The 16,045-nt window shown below is 39.7% G+C and overlaps 2 protein-coding genes across 2 annotated transcripts in view; one reads left to right on the top strand and one right to left on the bottom strand.

Annotated features, from left to right (window-relative positions):
* Positions 1 to 7,058, top strand: part of LOC127024554 (pinopsin-like) — an 89,410-nt gene extending 82,352 nt beyond the window's left edge. The window contains exon 4 of the mRNA XM_050909162.1: positions 6,831 to 7,058. Coding sequence (XP_050765119.1) covers positions 6,831 to 7,058 — 228 coding nt within the window. The remainder of the gene's footprint in view (positions 1 to 6,830) is intronic.
* The window catches only part of ST6GAL2 (ST6 beta-galactoside alpha-2,6-sialyltransferase 2), a 50,489-nt gene continuing 38,526 nt past the window's right edge, over positions 4,083 to 16,045 (bottom strand). Inside the window, exon 6 of the mRNA XM_050909150.1 lies at positions 4,083 to 4,433. Coding sequence (XP_050765107.1) covers positions 4,165 to 4,433 — 269 coding nt within the window. The 3' untranslated portion in view covers positions 4,083 to 4,164. The remainder of the gene's footprint in view (positions 4,434 to 16,045) is intronic.

The following is a 16,045-nucleotide window of genomic DNA, read 5'->3' as shown; positions in this document are numbered from 1 at the left end:
TTAATATTCCTGTCATGGTACATCTGTGTCACTGTCCAAATGGCATTTTCCATCCTTAAAAACTGCTGAAGAAAAAGGAAATGAAAAAGAAAAAACGCACTATGGATTGGATTGGTCTACATGTGTTTTGAACTCCTGTTTAATTCAATCCATCTCTAAAATGACTGTGTTCAGTCTGTGGAACCATTGAGTGTAGACACTTGTCTTCATTTAAGAAAAAAACTGTCTTGGTTTTCCTGACTTTGGCAAGAGATCTACAGCAAGTTCAGAATTTGGATGTTTTCACCAAAGAAAGTGTCCTGACCAAAGACATGCAATGATTTAGCTAAATTTGTACAGCAAGAGTGTAGATTAGAGTGTGTAAATCACCCCTCTCTCTCTCCAAAGGTACATATTTCTTATATCATGGTAATTTCACTGACTTTACCAGAGTTTCAACAGCATAAAACTGCACAGCAAGGTAAAAAAAGAAGATGTAGTAGTTTAATCCAAGGAATGACTGACTGAGCTGTGAGTTTATGTTCAGGTAACCTTTAGAACTATAAAGGAATGGAACAATTAATATTTTTTTCTAGCAAAAAAGATTTTTGCTCAAAATGAGGCAAAATCTTTCATATTTTTTCCTTGAATAAACAGAAGAATACCTTGATTTAACCATCCAAAGGCTGAATGCATAAAATGATAGAGCACCACAAGTCAGAAAAGCTACAGAATTCACAGTGGAAAAAAGAGCATAATGAAATTCAGCATAAACTCAGCACGTTTCCTTAAGCTGCTGCTGTGTTTCTGGTTTGTTTCAGCTAAGTGCAACTGTTGTCCACAGCACCAGGGCACAGAAATGAGGCTCGATAGCTTTTGAAGGCAACTTACTCCTACTTGTCAGTAAAACTCCATAAATTTAAAACCTGCATTATTGCAACAAGCGTGAAGGGAGCTCAGGGGTCCACTAGCAGAGGCATTTGCTTGGCTGATAATGCACCTCAAGAGCCGCGTTTGAGCAAACCTCTCTTGTCTACGGTGCCGTTCCACTCTGTTAGTGTGTGACAGCCACACGGGAGAGCTATGAAGCCATGCCTGTATCTTTTTCCCAAAAAGCCCCGCCATCTAGGTGGGAAAATGCACTTCCTTTCACATTGTCTGCATTTAATATACATATCTAAAACCAGCACTCTCACACGTTGTTATTATTAAAAGATACATGGTTCAGTGTTACTACACACTCACTGTTTTAAATTTACTGAATGTGATTCTTTGTAAAGATCTCTCTGCCCTCATGAGGGATGGGGAAATGCCCATAAATGCAAAACTACTTGGTGGGCTCTTACAAAAGCCAGCAATGCCAATGCCATGGAGTGTAAGCAGTGGTGAGGGGAGCACCTCTGCAGGTCCTTTATGTTCCCCCTTTATCTCTGCCCCTTCCCCTCTTGCAGCAAGTGGAGGTGAACCCTCAGTTAGCAGATCAGGCACACTTGCACTTGTGCCAAAAACCAAAGGAGGACAAGACAAGGTAGGGGAGTAAAACCTCTTTAAGCAGCCACAAGGAGTTTGAGCAGGCAGACCAGTGAAACATCACAGTGGAAACCAGTGCTGGGAAGCCACGCCAGGGATGCTTATTTTTTCAAGATGGGCATCACAAGTTGGTCTTCCTCCTCTGTAAGCAAGCAAGCGTTTGCAGCACAGCTCTGCAGCATCTTCTGAGGTGATGGTGCTACAGCACCCACATTTGCACTTGTGGAAGGAGCACTGACTGCCGTATAAATCAGGATACAGCAAAGAAAAAATTTCTGCTGGGAGGGCTTGAATACACACAGTCCAGTAAATTAAAAATATACAGTTCATTTTATAACATCTCAGAGCTGGTTCTGCATGGTTATTTAAATGATGTATTAAGTAGGTATGCTTAACATTTGTTGATTATTCTGACAAATTACTGAGGGAATAATACAACATAATCCTGCTGTGGGTAGCTGTGTAATGCAGTTAGTATTTTTCTTCTTCGTGAAAAACAAAGTTAAAGGTCAGTGGTTGCAGACCAGTCCAAGTGATATGCTTTTTTTTCTTTTCAGAACTTGAGAATTTCTAGCTTATGGAAAAGTAGCATATTCACTAGTCCTAGAAAGCCAATCAACTCCCTTCCTTTACAAACATGTGATAGTTAACCCAGCATACAGGAGAGAGAGACATGTTTGACTGCACTGCTCAAATGTCATATGTTTTGCAAACAGGGTACCAAACATATGGAAAAATAGATTAGTTCTATGTAGGTTATCTATTCTCCACAAGATTAAATAACAGTGTTATTAACTTTAAGATTGTTAATCTAAAAGTTGCCGCCATACATAACATTAAAAAGAAATCAGTTTGTAATATATCCAGAGTCTAAGGCTAATATGAGTGAAACCTATTCATTTTGACATGTACCAAAATGATTTATGGACATAACTATCCACACAATACAGAAGTACGGTTTTTAGATCATCTGGACATACTTTCTGTCAACAAAAGGAATCTTAAGAGGATCATAAAGCCCAAATTAAGAGAATACATGGGAAAAGAAGGCTAAGTCCTATGTAAGACACATATTCTTCACTTTTGAGGAAGGAAACTCATCAGACCCAAAGAGCAGAGTGAGAGAAAAAGGATTCTGTGATTATATTTACATTACTATTGAAGAGCAAATAGTCATTAATATTGTGTGCACTCTTCAATTGCCTTTCTGTTGCTTAAGACAAAACACAAAAAATACTTTCCACCACAATCACTCAGCTATTCTTTTCAGTGCCTCTTTGAGCTGTCTGCCTTTTTACTGAATGGATGTGAGTAGGATATAGCTGTGCTTTTGTGTACATACGTTCCTGCTGAACTTACCCTAAGAGAAAGGGAACAGCTGTGTGAAAAAAAAAACCCAAAACATTAACCTCCTGCCACTCAGAAAATCTGAAACTTAAGTCTTGCCATGAAAAATAATGCTTTAAATATATTAGCAACCAGGCAGATTTTTAGAAGTGCCTTAGAGAATATTCTCATTGTGTGTCATGAAGGAAAATATCAAATTATCTCCATATGCAATCCATAGTCAGTTTTTTTGCAGGCATTACAGCTTCTCTGGGGTATAGTCTTTCAAACATTAAATAAAAAATGCTGATATCCTCTTCTTTTGTCAGAAAACTCCCTATACTTTCTTAACAGCAGTAACTTGTGAACAAGTGAGTTTGATTTGGATCCCAATGAAATACCTAACAAATGATGTCTGTAATCCTGAATGCTGCAGAAAGGTGAGCTCCCTCTACTCTTGCTTTCAGTGTGATGTGTGAGTGCTGCACAGCCTCCCTTGGCTTTCTCTGGGTCTTCTTTATCTGTGCAGACCAGGGAAAAGCATCATTTCCATCTCACTTACACCCTCTTCATCGGCCTCCCAGGGAGATTTTTTTCCTGAATGGGTTACAAATATGTTTGTTGCTCTCTGAAGAAATGAGACGTTTCTCTTTTCCCTCTTGCCCTATGCAGTCAGTGTGAGCATGGGGGTCTGGCATCAGAAGTACATCCAGTAGTTTAACTGGTTTAGCTGTGTGTACAGCCATCTCCATCTGCACTGACTTCATAGCCACCATAAGGCCCCCTATACAGTTGGAGGTCTGTAACTGAGCCTGTGTATGAATGGGAATTAAAGTCTACTCTAGTCAATGACTGCACAGCTTGGAGTAGCGATTACTTCATTCTTGGAGAGTGTGAAAATCCCATGGCGCCATGAGAAACGCTGCGTTGTTCAACTGGCCGCTCCGTACATGAACAATAGAGGCTGTTTCACAATGCCAGGTTTAACAGTTAAATAAGTTCATTTAAAAAAAAGTTACAGTCTAGCATATGTGGCATAAGAGACCACCGACAAATTCTGACAGTCACACCCACAACAATACATTATATTTCTGCCTAAGTATGTCCTTTGCACCTTTCATGAGCTAAGCCTTTTTTTTTTCTTTAACTATTTGCAAAGCAGTAATAAATACTCAGGCTCAGAAAAGAAGTATTTCTCATGCCTGCTACTTAATTACAATTTATAGACTCAAGACTAGATTGGTCTAGGATACATTTTTCAAGTATTCTCTTCTTGTTTATAGTACGACAGTAGTACCTTATTGCACATTGTTTCTGAAGGACTCTCTTCTACAAGTGCGGGAAATTATTTCGTTCAGGGCACTTGACAGCTTTGAACCCTGGCAAAATGACCTTCCCCTTCCGATACAGATCATCCTGCAAACCTTTGTTCATCCTCTGCACCAACAGCTTCTCGTAGAGCAGTGGGTGGTAGGCCCCTAAGGTACAAGCTGCATCGTAGTAGAGTTCATGGTAGTGACATAGGTCAGTCTGTCGGACGGAAGGGATGTATTCGTACACATGCACTTCGTTACACATGGACATCATGATGAGGATACCTGGAGCAGAAAGTGAAAACAAAAGTGAACCCCAGCGGTCACCTTTCTCACAGAAATTTCCCTGCAGTCATCCAATCTGTTTTTCTTTCCTGCTTTCCTTTGCTGTTGCACACCTTAAGTATTACTTCTGTAAAATCATTAAGTGAAGAAATAGTTCCTTTTATTAGAGCAGCTTTCACTTGTCCCTGATACCTAAAGATTGCGATCCCTGTAGAGTCGACAGGGTAGGACAACAATCATAAGGGAAGAGTAAAAAGCCTATAAAGGGCTTGCATACCACCATCAGCCTCCTTGAGTGAGAAGACTGCTCTCTCCCACCTCCCCCCATTTACCCTATCCTGTCCACAAAACATCCCACACAAGGATCAGGGACCTAATACAGCTGCATGCTAATTTTTTTGAGTCAACTGACCAGTTTTTTTCGTTTTCTTGGATATTATCAATTCTTGAAGCTATTTAGCAAGACAGACCAGGTCTTCACATTCACTTGCAGAATACAGAACACACGCATACACACAGAGCAGTTGTCTGGTGTTTTTAAGGAGCTCTTCTTGGTACTTCTACCACTTCCACAGCTAAACTCTGACCTGCCGTGTACAGGAGATATAAAAAAATTCCAGGTATGCCCATTCTATCCTCCTCTGTGCTTCTGAATATCTGTGTCTTGCAAGTATTTACATACATACTAATCTTCAAGGCTATGAAGAATCTGACTGATTTCCCTTTTGGTTTTTGTACACCATGGCAAGGGGAAACAAGAATAGAAAGATGGGCCACTATCACCCATGTTTCTTCCCTTGACAACTTTTGGATGGTTCATTCAGATCGTTGGCAATACTAGCGTATCAATGTACTCCTTGAAACATCTCCACCTTATTACAATGTTGGTCTTTCTTAGTCTGGAATTGCACCAATTCCACTTTTTCCATCCACTTGCTTCTCTCTAGGCAGGAAGACATGACCAAGAAGGCAACCTAAATACATGCAGAAGGGCATATAAAGAAACATCAGCCACGTAGTGGTGGCACAAAAGCCCACAGCTTCTGACAATTTTGTGAAGAGTCTGATGGAGAGAGGCCGAGGAAGGTGAATTCCTTCTCAGAGCAGTGCTGTCACGAAGGAAAGCCCCTGACCACCTCCTGCTCAGCAAGGAGGAATCCACAAAATGCCAAACTATTTTTCCTGCCACATGTCAATGGCAAGACTATCATCAGCACTGTCAACAGCATCTAAGAAAGGCCATATAGAAATTAATTTCCTGTTTAAAGCCAGGCGAAGGTTCGCTTTGACCTTAGGTGCAGTCCTAAGATGCTGTTACTCTCCTTATCCCATGCTCAAGATCAAAACTAGACCAGGACAGATTCAGGAGGAAGGGCTTATGATAGGTGGGCTTATGCAAACTTTGTTTTCCTACAGCACAATTGTAAATCCGTACTAACAGAAGGTCTTTATAGCTTTGAAACGAGAGAAATCTTGCTGTTGTGGCTGTATATTTTCAAAGGGACTAATATCAGCTATAGATCAATAGCGCTGTCTAAACTGCAATACTTTCACATCAATCACAGCTTCTGGGAGCCTTTTCTGTTTCACATAGCCATGTGAAAGGAAAACGACGAAGTAAGCCTTGGACACCATTTTTTTTTAAAGATTTCACTTAAAAAATGAAAATATATAGAAAATGTATTGAAGCACTTGTTGTGCTATTGGTGTCCCTATCTGTTGAATATGACTGTCAACTCTCAGAGGAGACAGCTGTATAATTCTGCTCACTATGCACTTACAAATGAGAACTGATGTAATTGTTTTTTTTTTTCTGTACAACAGCTTTGGAATAGTAAAGCATCAAAGGTGTTTTGGGTAGATCTCACAAGTGAAATGAATTAACATAAAAAATTATTTTGGTTCGTTAATTAGGCAAAGCCATTTTCTGAAGTTTAGTTTGCAGTTTGGGAACACAGAGATTTCAATGGCTTGCTAATGAAAAGAACCTTATGTTCTCCCTGCTGTGTATCATTAGATTATCAAAATGATTTTTTCCCTGCCTGATGTGTGAAGTAACTGAAAACCAATTACTTCTGTGATTAAATCTTCTTTTATCATGAATGAAAGGTCCTGAAAATGTTTTAGATTGTTCTACAGCTTTACACTCTACAGAGTCTATGGTCTTAGAAAAGCTAAGCATATCAGTTTCAAAGGAAAAGTCCACAAATTTAAGTGAACTTTAGTCTTAAGCAGCAAGAAACACAGCTTCACGGCAAAAAAATATTTAATCCCTATTTGAGCAAAAAGTACAAGCTTAATAAACCATGTTTCCTTGCCTCCAAGCTGTTATAGAGATGCTCTGAATTGTAGCCTGCCTAGCAACTATGTCTAGAATTTTTTTTTTCGTTGTTTCAGTTTTACAAATGCTTTCGTCAGCTTTTCCACTGCCAACCTCCTTCCTCCGCTGATGGAGAGCCCACCTGCCACTCCAAGGTAACTGTTATCCAGCTGAATCAGAGGACGGAAGGTGGAAACATGTGCAATAACGAACCACGTCCAGAAACAGACGGTAAAATGACTTCTCTCCTGCACCCGGAGCCAAGCCTGGAGCCAGTTTCAAAAGCTGTACCACCAATGTCTTAGGAAAATTGGCTCTGACGGAAAGTACAAGCCTTAACCAGAGTGTGTTTCATTTCACTGCCACATTACCCAGCTAACCTTAAAATTAATAAAGGAAGTTGCCATTTGTGGGATAGGAAAACTGTCAAGAACAAAAATTGGGACTCTCTTATAATTTCCTTAATAACAGTAAAGATGGCCACATCACTGCACGTATGGTTCAATAATGACAAAATTTTAAGCAATATCATTGACTTTCCTGTAAATTAGTTAATGGAGCACTTAGAAGTGGTAGAGTTTTAATTCTTAGTGATCTGTGGATCAATGTCCTCCAGAATCAATCTAAAAGGCACGTTGGGCTATCTAGTTTAGCTCCTTGCCTTTCCTGCCTTGTTCCATCCAGTCAATGTCTTGGGATTTCAGATTAGGTTGCTCATAAATGACCATAATTTCTGACAGTCCACTCAAGTTTTTGCTCATGCTGGACAATGATGTTTTGTGGGAGGAAGCACAGTGACTCGACAGGCTAGTTTCTGAGTGGTAACAGCTAATTTACAGCACGTCTTTGTGTTGAAGTCTAGGGTCAACAAACTGAAAGATGAGCTAAGACAATGAGGAGAGATTACCACATACACAGGTGGCCCTGGGCTACAGAGGCTTATCTGTCCTGGTGGAAATGGGAGCACTCCTGAGACTTCCAGACCTGGTGCACATTTCAAATGTCCAAACCCTACTCTGGGGAAAACCAGTGGTCAATGCCAGACTTTTTCTCCTTTAGCACCTCTAACACCACAGACCCCCAGCCAAAAAGACCAACGGTGCGGTACAACCAGCACTCCCATCCCAGCCACCTATGGGCGAGATCCCAGGGCATGCAGTATTACACACTCAATCTACATGAACCCGAGGAGGTAGGTCCCTCCACTTAGCTGTCACAGCCCCCCGATTCTCCCTTGGAATGATCTGCTCCTGCTGTTTTGTTCAAAAACAGAAGGTGGGATAGCACTATATTAAAGACCGGGGTGGGGGAAGCTCTTTTTTGAAAAGAAGCTGTTTTCTTTGTATGAATAGAGTCCTCACTAAAATAGGGAATAAATGGGTTCAGTTCTGTCCTGTGCCTTAGAGGATGTGAACCCCCCTCCACAGGGGACAGCCCTGGTGTTGTAGAGCTGTTACTGTATCACTGAAATCTAAGTTCACAAAAAACATGAATCCACCATCTTTAAAAGAACAGCAGCAGTTTAAACAATGAGGATATTTACACAGTCAGTGTACTACGATATATTCAGTTTTTATTCTCTTTACTTTCTAACGCCATGTCTGGCTTGTTTTCCTTAAGTCCCTAAAACAAGGCTGCCAACAGAGCTCCCCAGGCTACGGAGCTCACGTTGCAGCCCATGTTTTTTAGTACCACTCTAACTCAGTTTCTCTCTTTGCTTGGTGTTAACAACATTGCAGTGAGTTACTGACATCTGTATCCAGCAGGTATAAGTGTGCCAAGCTATCTATATTTTCATCTACCTCAACTCAGTTTCTCCATCTTCCCTTCTCTCCCCCAGTTACCTTCAGTGATAATTTTTTTTAAATTACTAATAGCTTTTTGGCACTTACATGATCCCCAAAATATTTTTTACATTACGTTTGAACTTTTGTGTTTTGGATGCAATCACAAAGATAAAGAAGAGGTATGTACCTGACTGCTTGCTGACTTGACCTTCCGTTAGCGCGTTTTGCTTGCCGGTCTGCTCTGCGAAGTCCTACCTCACTTCCCATTTGTTATCCCATTCGTTATCTTTACGCATCTCTTTCTGTATTATCGCTTCCTAGGTTTCTCTTCCGTGGCTGAATCTCTTCGCATTTCCTCCCACACGTATTAACCTGTAGTTTCCAAGTTTACTTCCCTTCCCTATATTGCCCACAGAGTACATGCCTATCTACTTATTTCTTTCATCCGTGTACTTTTCACATCACTGCCTGATTCAGTATCAGCCGCAAGTTTTTTTCGTATCTCAGCACTCCTCTATGATAATCAGCATCAGTATGAATGAAACCCAAATTGTTTGATAGACTGTAGGGTGAAGAATTTCCATATGCTACACTTCAATATTTGTCTTTGCTCACAGTCCTTAAGTTAGTTTTCAGTCAATGCACAATTACTACATATAAAACAGCACAGACTGGCTTACACACGACCTAAGGAGACATTAATGAGCATGATGAGATAGTCATTGTCCCAACACCTTATAGTCTGGACAGAATTAATCTCATTGAGATGTTCATGCCCATCTCTAACCTAGCTGGTCTAAAGCACTCTTTATAGACAATGCAGGAGACAGGCATTTCTAGGGCACAATTCATCTGACTTATTTTAGATGTCTACTTTAGGATGGGATGAATTGTTCCCTGTAAGTGTTGTTCCCTGTAAGTGTGGTTCCTCTCCAGTAACTAGGCAGAAACTGAAAATAAGAGTCTGGCTCTTGCTGTCAAGCACCTTCTCCTCCACTCTCCTAGGTCAGAAGCTTTTGGAGCTTCGTGAAAAAATAATGTAATTGGCTTTTCCAGGAGCACTGTGAGAAGAAATGAAAACAAGGTGTGATTCATCTGACCAAATGTGCCCACTGGTGGAGTTACCCACACCTGAGATAGGTATCACAGGCTCCTTTGCTGTCAGTAGAAGAAAGTGGGCACTTTCAGGAAGCAGCACATCTACTCATCCCAGAGTAGGCATTTAAAAACAGATCACATGAGTAATGCCCCAGAAATTCCTGTTTCTTTCTGTTGAATGTAGGGGTAGCCTGAGCGGCAGCATGGATACCTGTACTGCAAGAGTTCTACCTGCACTCCCAGTACGGGATGAAAATTTCACATGTAGAGGGGAACACAGGTCTCATAGCCGTATTTAAGAGGTGCCTATTTTTTTCTCTAATAAGTCTGAGGCTGACTAACACAAATACAGACCTGCACTAGAGACATCTAAAGCTAGGTGGCATGAGTCCTGCTCTCTGACTGACCTAGCCATGGACCATAAACAGAAGTCAATTTTATGTGCAAGGATTAAGCTGAGAGGAGATGGCTTTTTTTACACTCATAAGGATTAAGGTACGAGAATAGGAGTGAAAGCAGAGAATTACAAAGTATTTAGGGAAGGCCAGAGGACATGCACAACTTAAGAAAAAGTGAAACCTGAAAGGGAAAGCCTACAGGCTATCTATAGCATGCAAACATAAAAAAAGGGTGAAGTACTCCTTAGAATGAATGCCGAGAGAAGTCCATGGGGCACAACGCAAAGTCTGCTTTTCATCAGTGGGCCCTAAAAAAGCTCAGTAAAAACTAGATTAACTAGATTAATTGGATTAATCTAGTAGTAGCAGTATTACTATCCTGTCCAGGGGATTTGGTCAAGAACCTGTTACGCTCCAGTACAAACCAGCAGAAATATTGCCAGTCTGAGTGATGACGTTGCCATGAGATCTGTGGAGGGGTCTGGAGGGAACTGTGCAGGCAGTTCAGAGTCCCCTCAGAGCAGGGACAACTCTGAAGTTAGATCAGGTTGCTTGGGGTCCTGTCCAGCCCAGTACTGAGTATCTCCAAAGATGGAAATGGAGCTGTTGAATCTTTTCAGAAGCTTACTGAAGCATGCAAAAATAATATTGTAGGCATGACTCTGAAACGAGCAAGCAGGTGCAAAAATAACCATCAGATCTGGTCTCTTCCAGATCTGATGCTCAAGCTTTAAAACTTTTAGATCTCAAATATCCAATCTAAATTTCATAGTAATGAAAAAGTCAGGGTATCTGGCATGATTTTAGCTTTGGCAAACATGATTGGTGCAACCATACATTCAAAATCACAACTGAAGATATTTCTGTATAGGCCACTCTAATTCTAATACCCTTGCTGGATTTTCAAAAGTCCCCTTTGGATTACAACTGTGAAAATGGAAAAATGCAAAATAATTCTGCCTGTGTGGAGAAAAGTTGTTTTATAGTACATCATTCAAAGGTGTGCTTTATGAATGTTTTCTAGTTGAATGGCAATGTTCCTGAATACTGCATTGGGAAGAAAAAAAAAAAGGATTGTGAGTATAGAATATTCTTTTAAAAATATTTTAAAATATATTATTCCAAAGAAATGATGTGGCTGTCAGAGAAACAGTCAACCTGCAAGTTTGTTATAACAGTACAATATTAGATGCTAATAAAGTATTATGTATTTCAAAATATTATGTATTAGTATTTCAAAATCCTTAGAAAGATGTGTTAGGTTTTTTCCCTATTTGGCAGATATCTATGTTGCCAGGAAGTGTTGGATATGGTTTAAACTCAGTCCAATTGGCACAAATAAACTCCTGAGCTTTTACAATCAGTGCTGAGAACATTTAAACCAGAATTAAATTAAGATTAAATTCCTTGCATGGATAGTTTATACAAATGAACATATACTATGGATTGTAATCAAAAGGAGAAAATGTTTTTCAATTTGTTCTTGGCAATTTTAATAACTCAAGAGGTTTTGAATTTCCAACATGCATCTTTTGTACAGTACAATTAGGCTTTGTGGTTAGCACACTAATTTAAAAAGAATGTTCTCTAGTTTACAAGTAAATAAAATATAGTTTAATATACCTGAATACAACAGATGCTGTATGAAAGCATCTAGAATAATAAGTGTAATTCAAACATTCAGCAAGAACTCAGCATCATTTTAACAAAATGTAAGAGATGCTGAAAACATTTAAATACACATAATCTGATTATTATACTCATAATGTTTCTCATTTCACACACACCACAAATTTAGTTACAGAAAAGAATTTAGTTAGACACACTAGTAAGTTTATGTTTGATAATCTGTGCACTTGAAAGCATTACAAATAAACATCAAGCATTTAGAACGTATAGTTTTCTATATGTTAGTCTAACTCTGTAGACTCTCTTGACTGGATTTCAGGTACTAAAGGAAAATCTGTCACTCCTTGAAACTGGGCCAAATGTGCCTCAGTTATTGTTTGGAACATATAGTAAAAGTAGCTCTGGCTTTTTAAAATACTATGTTGCTAAAAAAGTGTTCTTTTACCTCTGTTTAGTTCATGAACTATTACAAATACTAACCACAAGAAAACCAAATATTCATTAAGGAATTTAATTGTCACCAAATGGCCCTGTGCCTAAGCTTAATAAATTGTGCAATACTTGTTATCTTTGATGTATAGATACTCGCGTTATATAGCAGACCTAGAAAATGACGTATTTATCACTTAATGCTGAATGCAAAAAGCCGTACATTAATCACAATAATATATTCTGTAATATGAGCGTAGACTGGAAAATGCTGACGAGTAATATCACATAATTTTAAATGTATTATTCAAATTTGGGTGATACACTAGAATAGTAAAGATTTTTTCATGTGATTTGCGGTGCTGTAAGAGGAGAGTTGGCTCTTTTATCTCTGTATTTCAGGAAGTAGGAGATGCTCAAATTTCAGAGTGTGTTTTATTAGAATAAGAATTTAAAGCTTATGTATTTGGAGGTATTATTTATCTGTGTGATAATACTTGAACAAAACTGAGCTGGAAAGAGTAAGCACTATTCTGTTCCTTCACCAACTGCTGGCAAACAGCTGAGTAAGTAACAGTAATAAGGCAACTCTTAATATGTCGAATTGTTTCTTTCAGCTCATGCAAGTGTATTTTTTCTAAGCAGAGCTGGAGATCAGCTGCATTCTTCTATTCAACATGCTCTTTGAAGCCACTTTAAATTTCTTAGTCATTATACGATCTGCTAATGTTGCAGTGTAATGATAGTCTTGGTTGTACTATTGTCTCGATGCATGCAAATGAAGATTAAAATAATGTTATCAACTATTAATGACACATAACTGTTAAATCTGTAATGTCAACTGTAAAGCCTCAAACAAGCCTTTCTTTGTCCCAACAATAAAGTAATCTGGGCTTAGTTATCATTTTGCATTCAGTGGTTCATATGTTACGCTAAAAGCTACAACACATAGCAAAGACTACCACCTACACAGACAACCTAAAATGTAAAAATCTACACAGACCATGTTTTTATTTGGGAGTAAAAAAAAATACCACAGTCAAGAGCTTTCAACTAGCTTTTTAAAAAGACAAAAGCTGCTGGGTATACAAAGGTATATAAATGTGAATTTCAAGTAAAATCACCTCTGAAGAGGTAAGCTAGCAAAATGTACCAATGGACTATGGCAAGTAGGAATTCACAGCAAATCCAGTTAGCAAACAATGGACAGGAGCAAAATCTTCATAGAAAAGCCTGTATGTAATCTAGACATTATTAAAGAGCCCCCAAACTTTCTGAATGCTAATGTACCATCCCATCCAATGCACAGAGAATGCTGCTCTTGAGAAACTCAAGGAAGCAGTTTTAATCTTGGTCTTCAGATGATGAAGGTGTAAGGTCAGAACTAGGTTGTTTACATACGCTGCCAAGGAGGGTACAGGAACAGTTCTTTTACAGCAGAATGGTAAAAATAGAGACTGCCGATTTATACAGCATCAGCCTCAATTAAAAACTGAGCTTTGGTATGTTCAGAAGGAGGGGAGTTCATATTTCACAGTGAAAAATGTATTAATAGGAAGTGAAGAGGTAACACTTATTTCTGCTGCCAAAAGATAGGGCAAATCCTTCCCTAATAACAGTGACATTTTCTCAACTGTCAATTTAGGATTTGCCAGTGGAATCCAAATCTGAGATTTGGTGGTTGGATGCTTACCTTTCTTCTGAGAAAAACGGAGTAGATCAAAGTCCAAGACGAGATGTAAACATGTCAATATTCATTTAGCAAACCCAATTTTCAGCCAAATGTGAACCAACAAATTTAACTGCAAAAAGCCACCATGGCAATTGCCTAATGCTAATGCAAGATGATGAGAATACTGTGCAGAGTTTTGTTTAAAAGCATGAAGGTGGCAGCTGCAAAAATGATGCAAAAATATGCAAGAATGTGTTCTCAAAGCTCATCTAAGGATTAGATTAGGAAGACAAAGAGTAAATAATTTATAATGAGGAGTGACATTAGCTAAGCTATGACATGCCACATAAGGCAAAGTTACAAGCCAGGGAAAGTCCACATTGGTGTCTCAGAAAACAAGCCAAAAAAGACTACCAGACTAAAATAACAGGTTTGTTTTACCCTGGTGAACCTTTCCCCACAAAAAAAACAGTCTCTGTGTTTTCCTGGTCATTATTCATAGCCTTTGAGCTAGAAAACACCACACTAAAGGGTGACTTGTCTGTGCCAAGTTGATCCTTCCTAGACACAGTATACCCCCAGAAGTAACACCTAACAAACGGGATGCAATCTGACAGGCAATGAGTTCAGCCTACTTTCAATGATGTCCTGAACTTACACCCATCACTAGGCTGGGTAGAAAACAATGTTAAAGTAATAACAAATATAGCAGAAAAGACTGCGGTCAGATGTGGGTCTGCGTGTAGCATTGTGAAGGTGCAGCCTAGCACCGGTGACGGATGGGCTGCCACGAGCTGACACGCTCTTAGAAGAAAAACAAAGACAGGAACATCTACAGGTTAGAACCCGATGGAGGGGAACGGAGAAACTCTGTTCTTGGAGGAAGCTGATCCGTGTTTGGTAGTATCCATCTCACCTGGTTTTAGACCTCCGCAGTGTGTGTGTGTGTGTTACCATTTCAGAAGCGGCTGGAAGCAGTGACATATTTAAAAGGTTTAAAACCGTACGTGAATGTACACAAAATGCGGTATTACTAAAGCATTCGAGACTTGTGCCTTATTTTGTATGTAACCTGTAGAACACAACCAGTCCTCCTCTCTGCCACACTTCTCCCCCCATCCTCTCCTCTCCCCTCCTCTACAGCTGGGACATGCGCTGCACTTCCCTCACCCCAACCACCAGCTGTCACAGTGCCGTTGCCCCTCCTCAGCAACATGCTGGTGCAGAGCTAATGCATGTAGGGTTTTGGGGAGCCAGGGGTTCCAGGAGGGAGTTATGCTGACATAGGGCATCCCATACCCCAAAGGAAGCGCAAAAAATGTTCTTCTCCCTAGCTCCCAAGCGGTGGAGAAACCAGGGAAAAGGTCCTACCTCTTCTCACCCTCTCATTCCCCTGAAGTCACAGCATGTGAGAGACTACCTCTTCCCCACAAGTGACCCACTGGCCCGTTTTCCAAGACACTTAATAATATTGTGACTTAAGTACTTTAATACAGCTATTAACAATGTTAAAAGATTCCCCTGACATCAGTCACTGCTGAAGGATGCTGACTCACTGCTGCAGAAGAATACCCTCAGAACACATTCCACCAAGCATCCTCCCTTTGGGAAGACTCGGTTTCTTATAAATAGTGCTAAGTGGCAGAAATAGATACAATTATCAGGTGAAAAATGTAATTACTGAAGAAACAATCTAAGACCACCCTAAAACATTCCTGACATTCCTGAAAGGAAACAGTCTGATGTTTCCATGTTTTAATTTATACGTTTGTCCAATTTTGTAAACTGGGGCTCCAGAGGGTTAAAAAGCTTGAAACAAAAATGCTTCACTTGATTCAGAACCTTTTTTTTTTTTTTACCTTTTCCATGTTACTGGCAGCAACAGCGGTTTGAGGAACTGCTGCTCTTCCTCCACAAGTAACTGCAGCTCACAAAGGGCTGCCTGACTTTCTGCCAGTGTAAATACGGACAAGCCAGATCATTGCGCAGAGTCTGTATTCGTTCTAATTGCAGAGCATTGCACACAGACTTACAATAAGTTATTTTAATAAAGTGATTAGAATCACTATGGTCCATGCTATAAAGAGCTTAGATTCAGGGATACAGGTCCCTCTGCCCGTGAAAATTCATACCCTCTATTTAACAACAGCCTGTCTTCCTTCATACAGCTGTTTTGAGCACAATGGTATTAGCAGTGTGGCCATTTAATAAACCATTGTTCCATATCTTCTTGAAATTAAGACACTCATGTTTTATGATGGCCATCACTTACCCATTCT

The sequence above is a fragment of the Gymnogyps californianus genome, chromosome 1 (assembly GCF_018139145.2).
Source record: "Gymnogyps californianus isolate 813 chromosome 1, ASM1813914v2, whole genome shotgun sequence".
Taxonomy (NCBI): domain Eukaryota; kingdom Metazoa; phylum Chordata; class Aves; order Accipitriformes; family Cathartidae; genus Gymnogyps; species Gymnogyps californianus.
This window is presented reverse-complemented; position numbering and strand designations above follow the sequence as displayed.